The sequence below is a fragment of the Triturus cristatus genome, chromosome 3_1 (genome assembly GCF_964204655.1).
Source record: "Triturus cristatus chromosome 3_1, aTriCri1.1, whole genome shotgun sequence".
In the NCBI taxonomy this organism is placed as follows: Eukaryota; Metazoa; Chordata; class Amphibia; order Caudata; family Salamandridae; genus Triturus; species Triturus cristatus.
The window spans coordinates 576,404,358-576,420,918 of record NC_140583.1 but is presented as its reverse complement, the minus strand read 5'-3'; the positions used below and the strand labels follow the sequence as shown (position 1 = coordinate 576,420,918).

The 16,561-nt window shown below is 43.0% G+C and overlaps 1 protein-coding gene across 1 annotated transcript in view; it reads left to right on the top strand.

The window, feature by feature from the left end:
- The window catches only part of RGMA (repulsive guidance molecule BMP co-receptor a), an 85,043-nt gene that overhangs the window by 47,952 nt on the left and 20,530 nt on the right, over positions 1-16,561 (top strand). Inside the window, exon 3 of the mRNA XM_085644498.1 lies at positions 15,663-16,174. Within this exon, the coding sequence (XP_085500624.1) occupies positions 15,663-16,174 (512 nt within the window). The remainder of the gene's footprint in view (positions 1-15,662; positions 16,175-16,561) is intronic.

Here is a 16,561-nt window from a genome sequence, read left to right as displayed (position 1 = left end):
ATGCTGCATTTTTACCCCTCTCGTCCTTCTTGTCAGGGTAGCGGCCCTTCCTTCTGCATTTTTGTTGTTGTTTTTGAGCAGCTCATCCATTTCCCCAAGCTTTCCCCATTCCATGACCAGCCATGTCCCTCATCTTGGTGCTCCTTCGTGTTGGTGGTCAGTAAGCGTTTTAAGAGGGATTGGTTTAATGCAGCAGTGCTTTGTAGGCTGAAATTCATGCCTCATAATCCCTGAACATTATTACAAAACACAAGAGCAACCCATATGTTCTTGTGAGCTGGGTATTTTGCATTAAGCAAGAACAGTGTCCACAAGGAACTTATTTCGTTTAACACATTTCTCAATAGGGAGTAAGAATTCTGTACTCAAACTTGATTAAATCAAGAGACAAGGAAAAGGATTTTTTTCAATTGATAGTAATCATCAACATAATGCCACTATCTTAATCATGACCACATTATGTGGTCATGATTAAGATAGTGGCATTATGTTGATGATTAGTTAATTATATGAGATAGTCCTGATTTATTAACATTTTTATACTTACGAATTGCAGTATCGGCTCTGACCCTTTGAGTTCAGTCACCTTATAATATCATGTTTTGTTACATGTACATAAGGCACCTTACAATTACCCTTCTATGCGCCATAGATTGAAACATAACCGTATTAGCAATTTGGGATTAGGTCGTTATGCACTAAAAAGGTTGCCATGTTATTCCCTCAATGTAGGCTCCATTGAATATGACTAAGTCCTTCCTGTAACCCTGCTTCGGTCAGTGGTTCTGCTATAGAATACTTTGAAGATACAGATTACCAATTGGTAAGCGAAATAGTAACCTGGTCTAAAATTAATAACGAGTGGCTTTAGTATACTACTGGTACTTATAGTTCCCTTATTTTAAGCCCCCAGATAATTGTCCTGAAGAGACCCCCCATCCAGTGTGGGTTGAAACGTCGTCGACACCAACCAAGAGAGAGCAAGAAAGATTCATTTTATTGTTAAATGCCTCTCGTTGTTGTTTTTAAGACCTTTGGTTGATTCACATAATTCTCACTTTAAAGGCTATGATCACCTCACTGGGTTCACTCTTTCACTCTTTTCAATTGTGCTTGTAGTATATTGGCAAAAAACTGTTTTGTGTTTATATTGTTACTCGTGAAATAAACTATATTTACTTCGGCTGAAGTAAATAATTTTCCAGGTTACTTAATTATTAATTTAATTGAATTGAAAAAATTCCTTTTCCTTGTCTCTTGATTTAATCAAGTTTGAGTACAGAATTCTTACTCCCTATTGAGAAATGTGTTAAACGAAATAAGTTCATAATCCCTGAACATCAGTTAAAGTATAATCCTTTGTGAAGGATAAGGATCTAGTGTGTAATATATTTAATTTTTTTACCGTTATTAGCATGCCCAATCGGTCAGTGTCCAAGAAGGTGTAGTCCTGCTTCCAGAATAAAGCAATTCTACTTTTACGGGCCAGAGGGCCTATGTAGTGCTTGCTGATGGTATTCAGGTTGAGTGGATTTAATTTTAGAAAGGCGCTTTCCCATAATCAAGCACGTTGAAGGGAAAATAGTCATGGGGAATGTAGGGTGGTTTTGCATTGAACTTTCTGAAGTTGACAGTGTTTAAACAAGTGCTGATTGTATCTGTCTCAACCATTGCTGAATGAACACAAGAACTTTAGTGTACGGGCGATGAGCCTGCCCCAGGCAGTGGACAGGCTACATCTAGAAGGCTGACTCACGCTACGACGCTCTTTTTGCGTAACTTGTGTTTCGTTCAGATTCACATAACTCAATGGAACAGAACAGGCAAGCATGCTTAATTTCTAGATGAATTGCTTCTAGTCTCCAACAAGCAACCTAACACTAAATGTGTGGTCACATCTTGTATGGATCGGAGTATTTTACAGTGCACGAGCATCCTTCAAGGTATCAGATGAATCCTAGTTACATTTACCTTCTAAAGGGCATGCTACTAAAATCTCAAGATAATGGGATTTTGGCTCTGTACACAAGAGCAACCTCTTCAAAGTGTACCCAACCCTTTTAATGCTGAGTGTCGAGTGTATCATCGGACCTCGCTCACCCTCCCACACACACACGGCAAGAGAGGTTGTCTGCCTCACTGCAAACACAGTGATAGTTTCTTGCTGAAGTTAATAGGTAGGTACACATCCAAGCTGTCCTCATTGTTTTTTTTGTTGGTACTCCCAAGGTCATCCCACACCCTAAAACCTACCAAAGGGGTTGTACTTGCATCCTTAAAAGGACCAAGGAAGCGGTCAAAACACCGAATGAAGAGAGGCTTTTCAAAGTTGAAACTTAATGGAGTTGCAGAGCTTGGCTGATTCGTTATGCAGTTATATTTTCATGTTGGGTCTGCCAACTAGACTATTGCTACATGGGGACTTGAGAAATGACAACATTATGCTGCTTTGTTCACATCCTCAAGGAGAACCACTGAGATTTAAAGTGTGTCCTTAAAGGATACATAGGTCTTAGGCCAGATAAAGAGCATCAGATCTAGTCCCGTCCATGGTGTGCATAGTGAAAATAGTTCAGAGCTTTGTTTTTAGTACTATCCCCATTACTTCCTGAACTAGACATATTTTTAGGTCTGCCAAAGCCAGCCTCTTGAAGAGTGGGATTTGGACCAACCCTATTTAAACCATTGGCAACCTCCTCTTGAATGGTGCCAGATAAGTATTTTAGTATTGCCATTAGGCTATTGGCTATTTGGGTGTATCCTACCGCCCTACTTGTCATTGCAGCATCCCAGCTGATTGCTTGCTAGGCCTGTGTTCCCCTCAGCAGACTTTTTGGGGTATTTTAGAGTCTTTCACAGTATGATGTGCAAAATTCTTCTTTTTCGTATCTGATGTGTTTGTTACTGAGAACGCTCCTGAAAGAGCTGATGTATTTCTAACATTATGTTCCCTCACCCCTTTAAATTAGGAACTGCCATCTTCTACCCAAGTGGTGCTTGTATTCTAAGCACTGGTCCTCTGACTAGCAGTTTCCGATCAGTGTTCCACTGTCAGAAATGCATTTGGCTGCATATCTATTGTTTCAGTGACTGGCTTTGCAGAATTTTGTTTTTAATAGTCATAGTAAAATATACGCCCTGTCTTTTTTTACTGAATTAACTCCTACTGCTTTGGACTCAGTCGTTCTGTCACACGTAGACACAAACACATCACTCGTTGGGCACATTTCAGTCTGTGATAACTTGGAGAGGCCTAGTAATTCCCTGCTACTTCTCAACCCCTTGCTAAAGGTGGGTTGGGGTGGTGCCTGTTATGTGTGGAATAATGCATGGGCTGTGATAAATTACGGGAAATTTTCTGAGTATCACAACTTTGTGTCAAGTAACACTTTGCTCTTGTCGAACCACCGATTTAATACAGTGCAATCTGGCTTAGAATGGCTAACATGCAAATAAATCTATTGACGTTCATTATATAATACATTTTTCTCATACCTGCTCAGTGTTCCTACGTGTATATGTATATATCTGTGTGTATTTTTATATATTTTGACAGGATCGTTAAAAAAAAATGATTGCCCTGAAATTTGGCAGATGGCAAACGCTTTCATTAAATCCATGGTGTGGATAAAAAAAAATTACGCGTGGGACATTTTGTCCCAGAGGGAACTTGCGGGCTTGGAGGTACCGCTATAACTCATTACCAGTTAAAAATAGTCTTTAAAGAACGAGAGGAGAACGTGGGGAGATTTTTTTTCTTAACTGAAAAACGAAGTTCTTGTTTTATGGCAAACAAACCCAGCAGGACATATTTGGAGCGAGATTTGTTTTTCTGCTCCAGTTCCATCTGGCTGCTAACATCAGGGGTGAGGCTGCTAGTCACTGGGGGTGTTCTAGAATCCAGGACCCAAGTTGTTCAATACATAGTGCTTTTGTGGGTAAATATTTCTTTCAGCCGTAGCGAAACATCTTAGTGCCAGAGTAGGACTCTGTCGGGTCATCTGATGCCTGGAAAATGTTTGGGCGCAAGACCCATAACAAAATGAATGGCTTGTGCCATGCCATGTGTGGTTTCCACATAGTTACCCACCTGGGTGATAGATAAATTAACTGGTGTAATCCCACTCCTTTTTAAAGTTGTTTAATCGTTCTGCTTGAAATGCAAAAATCATGTCTTTTGATGCTGGTTTCGATCAACTCCATTTACTTTTTGGATGGTCTCGAAGACATGGCCTGCCCACGAAATGGACAGGGGAGGGTGTGCGGGCAACTCTGCTCGCCTCCGACTCCATAAACAAGTCACAGTGTCGTAGTATTCTGCGTGCCAAACTCAGCTGCCAGCGGTGATTGGCAGCCAGGTGTGCACGTGTGAGGTCCGGCCCTGGCACTGCTTCAGCGCCAGGGTGGTCAGCGGCTGGTGAGCATACTTTTCCACATGTGAATGCTGCTGAATGTTCTGAGGAGGAGTTTCCACCGAGGGTGCTGCTGGTCGTGAAACGTAAGTTGCTGATGTGACTTTCACGACAGCGGTCTTAGGAAAAAAAGCATGTCTTCGAAGAACTGTGAACTTTGTCTGGGCAATTATGCACTTAACACCATCACACTGCTAAGGCGGTGAATTATTATTTTGTCAGATGAGGTTTGCAAACCATACCTATATCTGTCCCAAACTTTCCATATTTTATAAACCGAGGCTTCGTGAGATCCAGGCATTTGCACAGGATCTGAGGTCCGCTGCTCAGGATCACAGTGTGATGAAGTGGAGAAGCCAAGCATTGGAACGCAGTTCTTGTGATAACGCATTCGGCAGTGTAGCCGCAATACAACACTTACTTTGTTACGGTTGTCCCTTTTATGCTCGCCGTACCATTATATTCCGTGTGTTACTACTTGAATTAATGTTTCTTTTGTAGTCAGAATCTTAATGTTTAACACGGAGGAGCAGTAGACGTGAAGATATCGATGATTAAAGATAGGAGGATATATAGTTGGTTTCATGTATTAAAAAAATATGTATATTCTGTGTCATATTAAAGGCACGCACCAGAATTTCTCCTACATTTTTGAGTTGGGAAGAGTCGACTACAAAATGTACGCTACAGCTTGTCAGCCGGATTCGGACTCGTGTGAGAACCAGGAGACATTACTCGCTCTGCTGGTGGAAGGCATGCGTGATAGGGCCTATAGAAGTGAGGCCTGAACAAAATAGGACCTCAACACATAAACATGCTTAAAGTTATAAGACGAGGAGTACTATATAAAAGAGTGTTGAAAGGAACAAGACATCACAGAAGAAATTGATTGCGTTATTGATGTGAACAACAGATCTTGAACCAATAGAGGAACTGTATGAGGTCTGAATGAGTGTATGAAGAGTATTGTGCAGACAATTGGTGTTTAAGGATAAGGCTTCCAACAACACAGAGCGCCGCCCTGAAGGAGTCCCAGGTGTGAATAGGAACGAAACGCGTAGTCTGTTCATCTTGGATATGTCATCTTGTTTTTACTTGACATTTATGAATCAAAATTGATGAAAAGTAATCCGGAAGAATAATGTGTATTATATGATTGTTTGCTGTCAAGAGTTATGTTACAATTAGGCGATAGACATTATGCTGTGTAAGAGATCTTCTTAGACGCTTGTAAATATTTCCGGTTGTGCTCCTCACCTTGTTTGGTTACAGCTTGTCAGCCTCTGTCTGATTGGTGATAAGTAAAACACTTACTCCCCCTAGAGGCCAGTCTTAGTTGTTGGGCAAAACTTCCCAGTGCGGTAGCATTTGCGTCGATTCGTTTATTCAGCGCCTTCGATATCCACACTCTATTTCATGAAATCATTAGCACAACAAAGCGAATGCTGTCAGACTGTCGGAACCAACGCAAACATGACAAACAAGGGGGAAAAAAAGACTCAAAATGTGTCTACGCAAACTTCGTGTAGTTCTTGCATATACTGCCTTAAGTACCAATAGTATGCAAAGATTTCTGCACGTGGCTTTTCACGCTCCAGTCTGGGGTGTCATTTGTGACTTTCGCCGCTGGACAGTCCACGTCACTTGTGATGTTCAGTGGTGCAGAAAGAAGCCTGCTCCATATTTACGAGGCAGCACTAAGCCACTTTTTTGTGCCTAATGCTGCCTCGTAAATATCTGTCCCTTTAAAGAAGTTTTCTGCCTTAAAGGAGCGTGCAGTGGGTGTTGCTGGGTGTGTTCCCAGCAACTTTGATGGCTTTTTGACACTGCCCCAGATTTACGAGAAATCGAAACTCTCAGGCAGCACCAAAAACTTACGCCTCCCCAGGGGAAACCTAAGGGAGGCACAAAGAGGAGAAATATCTTTATTTCTCCTCGTTTTTCCTTTTCTATGTGTGCTGAATGCAGCACACATAGAAAGAGGAAAAAACCTCTTGTGATACTTTATGTGCAGGAAGGTTTCTATTCCTGCATAAAAATAATTAATCCTGCAACACAGGCACCATTGTACCATGGTGCAAAGGTGCCTGCGTTGGCGCACGGCAGGCCATTGTGTGCCAACACAGGGAAAAAGGACAGGAATGCGCCACATCTGATAGGTAAGGTGCATTCCTGCCCTTTTCTTTTGCCGTAGGGCAGCGCAGCCGGAAGGTCTGCGGCAAATCCTCATAAATGAGGCCCCTTGTATTTAGTGCTTATTTTAAAAAAAGAAAAGTCACCAGTTTCAAAGTCTTGAGCAAAGTGGTTTTAAAATGTACTCGTGAGAAAATAGCGCGTGTATTTCCCTATCTAGCTAGCACTTAGGAGGAAATGTTGCCAGTTAACGGGCGCATGGGATAAACTTACCGACACGCGATTTACTTCATTGCCTCACGTCTTTGTGGTGTTAAACTAAACTGGCATCTTCCTTCGTGGTCCACAGCAAGCTGTTAAAGATTTAATCTGCCCCGGCACACAGGAGGGTGGGGAGTAATTCCCCCGATGTCCTGCAACAGGGTCTTTAGCGCTATCTGCAGTCAAAAACTGGCAGCATAGCTCAGACGCCACTCGCCAGCTTGGATCAAACCCTGCCCACATTTGGCAATCTATGTAGCCATGCCCACAGTCCGCAGCTGGGGCTATTGGCCCAAGACACACTCAGCATGTGTTAACCTAACCGCGCCGAGTCAGAACTTGGGGTTGTACACCCAAGCCACACTTGCCTATCAGGCAATCCGCACTGCCCACAGACAATGATTTTGCTAATCCACTGCCTGGATTTCTGGATTTTGCCCTGTCACATTCGGAAATTGCGCGTAGTATTCGGCCCGCCTGTGCGTTTTCACACATCTGAAACCACACAAGGAACGGGTAGACCAATTTGGGCAGAGGTAATCGTATTGAAAGAATGTCCAAAAAGTGTTACTTGCTCGACACAGTTTAAACATTTGTCAGATAACAAAAAATATGTCTGTCGGATAATACACATAGACAATTTATGGGTAGGCATTTATTGTCCTGTTGATACACTCTCTGGTATCTGACAAATGGTATAATGTGTGTCGTCTAAGTTGCATTTTTGGGCACTGTTGTCTTTAACCCAGGTTCAGAAACAGGCTGCAAGTGCTTATGAGATCGATTAACCCTTAATTAAACCGCATAAGGAGTTGCACCTGACCGAAAACCATGCCCCCACCCCCAAACTATACCATCACCTCATCCGACGAGGTGCCCTGTTCCTACAATTCGCTACACTGCCTCCCAAGAACCAACGAAAGTGGTTCCTGGCTCCTGGCAGGGCAGCCGGACCGGCTTTTGGACCAAAAGCTGCCCCTTCTCATCACAACACGGTGCACCGTGCATACAGCGGGCATAACCGCGCCCCTTCCATCACTCAGTGCTGTACCCAGCTCATCTCCACAGGAAATCAACACCCTGCAGTAACGACGTATTACAGCAGTATTTGATTATAATACATTGATTCTGTAATCCCTGTAAAAATGCACCTCTAATTTCTTTATAATCGGGGATTTACGACAAAGAGGTTAGAACTCGTCAGGTCACGAAGCAATTGAAGCAGCTGTTTAAAGCAACTGAAAACAGAACGTTCCTTTTCTTTCTACCACACTATTTTAATAGCTTACAACGGGAAGTTTAGAGAATATATGGATTTTTTGCATTTGGATAGAGAAAAGATAGAATCTTTCTGCATGTTTCTACACATTTCGAGCTACTGCAGTTTTTTTAAACTGACTTTTATTGAACTGTTTCTAATATCTGTTTGCAACAAATATCTAACAGATTTTTTATGTTAATTTTGTACTAGAGATTTTATTTTTATTCTTCATGTTTGCAAACATGCTTGCCCTTTCGTATGAAAGAGCTGCGAACCAAGGTTGTAAGTGGTTTGTGGGAAAGGTGATGGTGTGACCATGTATGTGGGATAAATGACCTCTGACGTGCGTGATCAGGATATTGCAAGTCACCTCGGAGTTCCATAACCTTATAAGGGAACTTGGCCTTCAGCCTCGTTCCTTTATATGTGTATGTAACTCCTCAGTGACTTGCAGTAATATACGGCAGGGGGTGCTCCCTTATTTCGGCCTAACAAGCCCCCCAGAATCACCTTAGAGGCCTTACTGTGTCCGCCCCCCCTGCGGGATACCGAACAATACATGCACACTTTCATACTTTGTACAGCTCACACATCAGCTGAGCCGGGGGAAGAGGGGGGGGACACTCTTGCATTCCATATATGGGGCAAACGTGTTGACTGCAAAACATCAAGAACACAGACTTTGAAACTGTATAAAAGCTGCCTTAGAAGACCACAACTGGATAAAAAATATTTACTACAACGATTAACTGTACTCTGTCTTGCGAGACTGAGCAAAAACTTGTATTGAAATTTGTGCGACCTGACAGCACAGTATTGCTGTCGAAGTCTTTGCCACACATGGTATCCCTGTATAGACTGAGTGCAGCCTCTACGGTCCTATATCTCAGTTTTGTGCATAGAGGCGCTGTGTCAATAGCAACTGCTTGTTAAGCGAGTGACAGCAGTGACTCCAAACCTCACTAAATCCTGAAAAGCTTATTAACCTACGTCATTCACTACTACTGAGAGAACAGCAATAATCTAGCACAGAAAGCTGCACTTACATTCTACAGCACAAGAGAAGTGTGGTGAAATAATTAAGCAAATGTATGCCTTTTCTCTACCTCACAGCTGCAACCCAACATACATTAGGCAGATCTTCCCCCCCTCTCTCGTGTACAACACTGCCGCAGAGCCACCACACCTTTGCCAAAACAATCCTTCTACTTCTTTAACAAAACTATAATTCACAAACGTAAGGAACTCCACCACACTTTCATGTGCACAACACCTTACCATAGCTATTTACCTATAACATTGGGAAACTCCTGACTACAAACCTGTTCTTCAACCATTCGAGCTGAGCTTACAATCCTTCAGGCATTTCTTTCTTTATGACCTGTCACAGAGCCAGTGAACGCTGTCAGAAGCCAACCGAGCATTCCGTGACATGGCAGCAGTCATTGTTCCCAGCCCTTCAGAGCTCATTGGGAGGCATTCGCATTTTTAATATTTTCTCACAAAACTTTTCACAGTGGGTGTGTTTTGTTACTTGCTCCTGAAAGCAGAATCCACGTAACCAGTGGGATGGGCTGAAAATGGCAATATGTTAGAACTTCTCGTGCAAATAAGCATTGGTAAAGCCAAAAGGTCCGGTTTAATGTGCGAACACGTGCGGCATTAGCACATCAGAGAGAGACAAATGAAGCAAGATTGGGCTCTGAGGGATATAGTTGTTAAGTAGTTTGTCATGAATTCCATGTAAGGAGTGGAAATGGAAGGATTCACTGAAACAGCCAATATTAATAGGTGACCGGTGATTATTAAATTGTGATAAATGAGGACGCGGTTGCCTATGTCTCAAGCATATGGCTGTAAGAGGCTGGTTGAAGAAGCCAGTGGTTGAAAAAAGCAGGCCCAAAGCCCACTCTGTGTATATTATTGGCAATAGGTCAGTTGACGGGTGCACCGTCTAGACTCAGACCGAAAAATGGCATATGTCAGATACGCAACCTCTGCACAGCTGCTTACATATATGTGCTTTCAGCCAGCCCTCTTCATCCCTAGGTCTGTTGTGTCATTTTCTTGTTCATCCACCCAGTACAGCATACAACTTTGGCTAATTTAGTTCACTATGAGTGGTGTCATTCTGTTCTTTCACAAGGAACACATCCACACACAACATAGTTCCATTCAGTACCAGGGGCCACTATGGCAATGTGTAATTAATTTATTTTTTTGTTTTTTGAACAAATCTTTTTTTGCTTTTGATGAGGGCAGACAGCTCACCCTGCAACTAAGTTTTACAAAATCATGACCAAGTAAAATGAGCATTAGCAAGGTTGTTTACAACAGCAGACCTATTGGCTTTGCCAATGCCTGTTACCACATGAACCTTCAGAAAAGGCATCTCTGTAGCCCCTAATTGTTCATCGCTTGCAGTGTGTGCATCTTGGAGACCTACTCATCCCCTGCTTGTGATTTGGCTCTGCTGCGGTGTACCTAATTGCAAGTGGAAATCAAGTCTGTAGCCGGGCAGAATTCATGCCAGCATGTTTCCATCATCACCTATTTTGGTTTAAGTTTAATCGCCTTAAAGGCTTGTACTTTTTTATCCCATTTAATATTGCGCTTTTAGCTTACTAATGCTACCTTGTTATTGTTTTTGTTCATCAAATCCACCTTGTCCTTCACCTCACTACACTTTTTGCAGCATAGCCTGCATTCCTCACAATGTGAGAACTGTTGCACCCCTATCCTCCTCTAGGGAACACAGGGTGGGCTACGACTCCAACTTGCATGCTTTCTACTTTTGGGTTTCAAGACGACTATAGGCCCAGTGTTTGTTGATAATCACTGTGACAGCGTTGATTTAAAGAAAGTTGCATACCAATTTGAAAGTGGAAAATATAGGTTGGGTGGTTTTTGAAGTGTGTATATATCAAGACTTTACTGTTTATCACCCAGTGCCCCAGATAGCTTTTCTGAGACCAGTGATGACTGAGAGAAGTTACCAACAGACTCTCAAGCGATTGTGGGTCACCAGGGTACATGACCATCTGAAGCACAGCGTCCACAACGTCTCTGCGCTTGTGCTGTAGACTTCCACCATCTTGTCATTTTCGGAGGGACCTATTCTTAGTGCCGCAACCGCCCTATAAACGCCTTATCACGCACACCAAGCGATCCATCTTCCTTCTTTTTGTGACTACAATGTGTGGGTCAGTGCGTGCAGAAATCACAGCCTGATCGTTCATGGCATAGATGTGACTCAGTTTCCATTATGTCGAATCTGGGATCAACGGGCCCCTCCTGGACCAATTGGTGCATTCCAGAGCAGATCTCCTTATGTCCATGTGCTGTCTGGCTGGAGTATCTGGAGGGTATTTGGTTTGCAGTAGCCATGATGAAAAAAATCACCAGCCTCGCTTGATGCAAAACCTAGGCACTGTGAACATATCCTGACTCACTGCAACAAGCTGGCCTTATTTACCAGGCTTGGTGTTTTGGCGGATGCTTATTCGACATAATCCCTGACTTCCCCTGGTCGGAATTTACCTGGTCTCATAAATGACCAACTTGTCCCCAATAATGGAGATTAACGTGCAGATTTTAGTGTTTATCGCACCAAAAAAACACCTCTTGCTAATTTTAGAAGGTCAGACTGTGGGGGTGCGGTTTTAGCCCCCTAACTCCTAATTGCAATGTGTTCGGTAAGGAGAGGAATTACCGCTCATATACCAATTAACCAGGCCACCTTTAACGAGGATCCTACCGGAAGGCCGTTGAGTTAAACCAGGAGTGTCCACTGGGTAGTTTGGGAGGTGCACATAGCTCGCCGGCGGCCAGTAGGCAGCTCTTCAACATGGAGCCCGTCCTGCGCCTGCGCAGAAGTCAGCACAGCAGAGTTACTGAACCTATCAGTGCCAGGCCAATCACAAAGTCTCTTGCTCGAAACACTCAAATGCTTCTGAGTGCATGAAGCCTATGTTAGCTTTGAAAATGTTTGAAAAAATAAATAAAGAAATAAAGGTAAATGAAGTGCAATGGTAAAGAATCATTCACCGCTCCAACAATTGTAACAAAGATATTTATTACGGCTTTACATGAAATAACAAGCAGGAATCACAGATTGTCACTCTCACGTCACGCCTGTTGAATGGAAAAGGTCACGAACCGCCAGTGACGTGTGTTAAATACCCCATACAGCATTCCAAAATGACGTAGGTATCAGTAGCCAATCAGATTACCGTAAACCTAACATGCATCTGATTGGTATTACATTATTGACTATATACGGGATACAACAGTAAAATAGCCTGTTTATTCAACCGAATGCAGGGTTCCCTTCTAGGTTGTGCTGCTGGATTAGTGTGGTTAAGGCAGGTGACGCGAAGGACAAAGAGGCCCCGCCCTCCTCTCCCTCACCACTTCCTTCTACACAGTTGCCTTTGATATCTCATATCTCCTTAGCCTTCAAGAAACCGCGCCGGCGCAGGGGTCAGAGGTCAGCACGCACCGTTCTCGCGTTGACTCGGAACAGGCCAGGCGTGCATTGTTCTGGCGCTTGGAATAGGAGGTCACGTCGTCAATAACCGTCGGTGGAGGCTTCTATGAACTCTGCTGGTTGTTAATTTCGGTGTAGATACAGTGCCTTTGTGTGTGGCTAGCTTTGTGCATCGAGATGCCGCCGGGGCTTTAAGATAACAGCTTCATGTTCGATATCACAAGACGACAGTCGGTAAAATTGTAATCAATGAAGACAGATCTAACGGTTTAAAACAAATAGGCTGGTATTATTAATAAAACAAAATACCTGATTTATGTAGTGCTTATTTCTGATGTCCTGCAGCCATCTGGCTTTGTCCATTCTGGACCATCAACTTCTGTTTTATCACCTTGTAGGGCTGGGCTTGTGGTGAGTAGCTTGTGATTAGCTGCTTGCAGCCAGAATCCTACAGATGTGTTTTTCCGATGATCGATCATAAATGTTACTTTTGTCTGAGGCACTTAGGGGCAGCATAGCCTTGACTTCTACAATGACTCTGAACACTGGAGGGCAGATCTAGTGTGAATCCATACACTGAGTCCAATTAGATTTGGTAACATGAATGTAGCCCTGATGCCATTCATAGTAGGGAATAGTTGAACCCACAAAATACCTAATACTAGTTTCCAACCAATCCAAATTATTTAAATAGCTATTTTCACAGAGTGACAATGCCTTCTTTAAAGGGCTGGGCAGACTTTCTGAAAACAATGGTGTTTATTCTAGTGAGGCCCATGACTCTTGGAGGATATGAATACTGTTTTTTTTTTTATTGACATACATGTGATTGGAGTATCATTTTCCTGATCCCCGGGGGGCTCCTGCATTGCTAGCAGCAGGACAGCTGTTTACTTAATAGTCCAGACTCTCCTGTTCACATGCAGTAGGCGTGTGTTTTTTTTAGCCTGTGTGTGTTTTTTTTCTCTTGAGAATATCAAGGCATGTTTTTAATGTTCGACACTGTTGCAACCCCTCACAGCAGCCATTTTAAACTGGCTCGGGCACAGTGTGACAACTCCAGGGGAGAACTCCTGTCTCCTAGTATGCTAAGCAGGAAAGGAGGATACACTCGGTGGCCTGACAGTTGTTTACTGACATTTAGGGTTTTTTGTAGGTTTCCCCTTACATCCCTGAAACTGAAAACTAATGTCTGTACTAAACAAATATTCTGATCCAAGTATTAATTTCCACAGTGAATAGTTTGTGTTTATGGGCCAACGTTTAGACTTTTAGGACCAGACCTACAGAGTTATTTTGTGATCGTGAACCCTGAGATTCTGAGTCTCTGTTAGAAGGGGCTTCCTCTCGTAAGTGCGGGTCATAGTGGCAGGGATCCTCAGCCAGTCTAATTTTCGGAGCAGCCTTGGTGGTGGTGCTTACAGTATTCTTGTGAGCACATACATTATTTGCCGCGGTGGGAAAAAATGCACCTAGATTTTCTGCCATATGTCGAAGTGTTGGAATATGTCATTTTTTCCCTGTTTCCTGTAAAACCTATTACATCCAAAACTTTTTTTTTTTGTAGAACTTCTGTAAAGTGAATCATTCAAGCACGTAAAAATATTTTTGTTATCGGAGAGGACTCGCTGTCCTCTTTGAGAAGGTTGGGCTTGCTCGCAGCACTTTCTCTCACCCAGTGCCTTGTGGGACTGCTATTGCAATATTTGCATGAGCTGCCGTTCCCTATAGTTCAGATGCTTGTCAGAGATGCCAAAGCAAGAGGTAGGTTGAGTCAAGCAAAACCCTACATGCTATGTTCTCTGGTCTCCCTAGTTAAATTGATGGGTGTCCAATTATAGCTTGAACTCCTGTTGAGTTGTAGTTCTAGTTGGGTGGCAGGGTCGGGTATTTGTCAGCAGCCAGGTGTTTGCAGCTAATTCCAAGTGGTTATGGACATTTTTGTGATCACTTGTCTTACAGTAATACTCTTTAACGTTTGGCTTTCTTGGTGTGCAAAACCTTTTTTGCATCTAGTCATCACAACACATTTTTCGCACACAAAATTAACATTTCCTATTCTCAATCCCGTTTTAGAAGACCAATCTCAGCATAGTGTTTAGCTCTGCATTGTTGAAAATATCATTACTTTATGATAAGACTAAAAACATTATCAAATACGACTTTTACTGTAACTTTTATTCTGAGGTTTCATGACCATGGTTTTGTAATATTTTCCTCTGTCGTTTTTAGGCCAAGCCCGCAGGCAGCTCGCATGCGCTGTAGCTATGGCGACGATCTGTTATATTTCTAAGAAATAAAAAGCCTCTACTAAAAGGGGTCCTTACCCCGCCCATTACTTACCATTTATTGCAACCATAAGAACTCTTCTTTGCTGCCTTCTAATTCAGCATCGGTCACAACACATCACTTCTTCCATCGCTTTCTGCTCCTTGTGTGAAGCATGGACCAAATACAGGTAGATTAAACGTTAGTAGTGTCCCTCCGCTCGCCCCGTGATTAAGGTACTATTTCTTTTTGTTTTTTTAATTTTTATTAGTGCGAACTCATCTCGACCCCTGCTGTCTTGCTGCTTTCCTTGTGAGCATCTCCACCTCACGCCTGCTGCTTTCCCTCCTGCCTACACCAACATTTTCATTCACTGCCTATGTTTATTTTTATATAGCTGGAACGCAACCCGAGTGCCTTTACAGGAGCACCAACAATACACAAGGTAGCATTTAATAGGAACAGCATATTAAAATGATGTGCCCAGAATACAGGATGTTGAGCTAGCGCCGAGACTCGCATGGCTAAAAACATTGACAAAGCCAATCGATATCGCATCAGTGGGACCTATTGGCTTTGCCACTGCCTGTTTTTATTCTTATCCTGCGCATTTATAGAGTGGCACACTTTTTACCAATCTTTATGAGTTTTTAAAATAACCACTATTCAGTCTTGGTAGCCTTTTCACTAGAATTTGAAGACTGCTCTGTTAACCAGAACCAGCTTCTTATCCAGAGCCAAGACCAGGCGTATCAAAAGACAAAATGAAGCTATATGAAATGTTGTAACATGCCTATGTTTCTCTTTGTAACAGTATTTTGTTTCTCTCTATTTGCAGTGAGTTATGAGTGCAAGATTTTGAGGTGTAACTCTGAGTTCCTGGCAGCGACCTCAGGTTCCCATCACGTGGTATCGAAGGACTCGCCTGAGTTTTGCACCGCCCTGCGTGGTTACGCCCACTGCACCCGGCGCACCGCCCGCACTTGCAGGGGAGACCTTGCCTACCACTCTGCTGTCCATGGCATAGATGACCTCATGAGCCAAAACAACTGTTCCAAGGATGGCCCGACGTCCCAGCCGCGCCTTCGAACTTTACCTCCAGGAGACAGTCAGGAGCGGTCGGACAGCCCGGAGATCTGCCACTATGAGAAGAGCTTCCACAAGCATTCTGCTCCTCCCAACTACACCCACTGTGGACTTTTCGGGGACCCGCACCTCAGGACTTTTAGTGACAGCTTTCAGACGTGCAAAGTGCAGGGCGCCTGGCCCCTAATAGACAATAACTACTTGAATGTACAAGTTACCAACTCCCCAGTTCTACCTGGATCTGCAGCCACAGCAACAACCAAGGTAAATTGAGTGTCCCGTTTGTTTAAACATATGGCAACTAGAGAAATACGTATAAAAAACATCCATGTCTTCTATTAGTAGCATTGTGCCTTGAAGGATGCACCCAGCTAAGTGGTAATATATAAAACATTAATAGACTGAGCTAGTGAAAGGGGAACTTCATGTTTGTTTTCGCTTTAAGTTTTCTTCGAAGGGCATTGTCACCCAAGCAATCAGTTTCCCATTCTTTTTGATGCAAGGGTGAAGCTGTTTGCTTCGAGACTAAATATAGTCTAGTATCAAAGGTATGTGGTACCAGGGAACAGAAGTTCTAATCCTGGATTCTTCACTTGGTCAGACTGTGATTGTGAGAAGATTTGCTTTATCTCCGTGGCAGACAGTATGAGA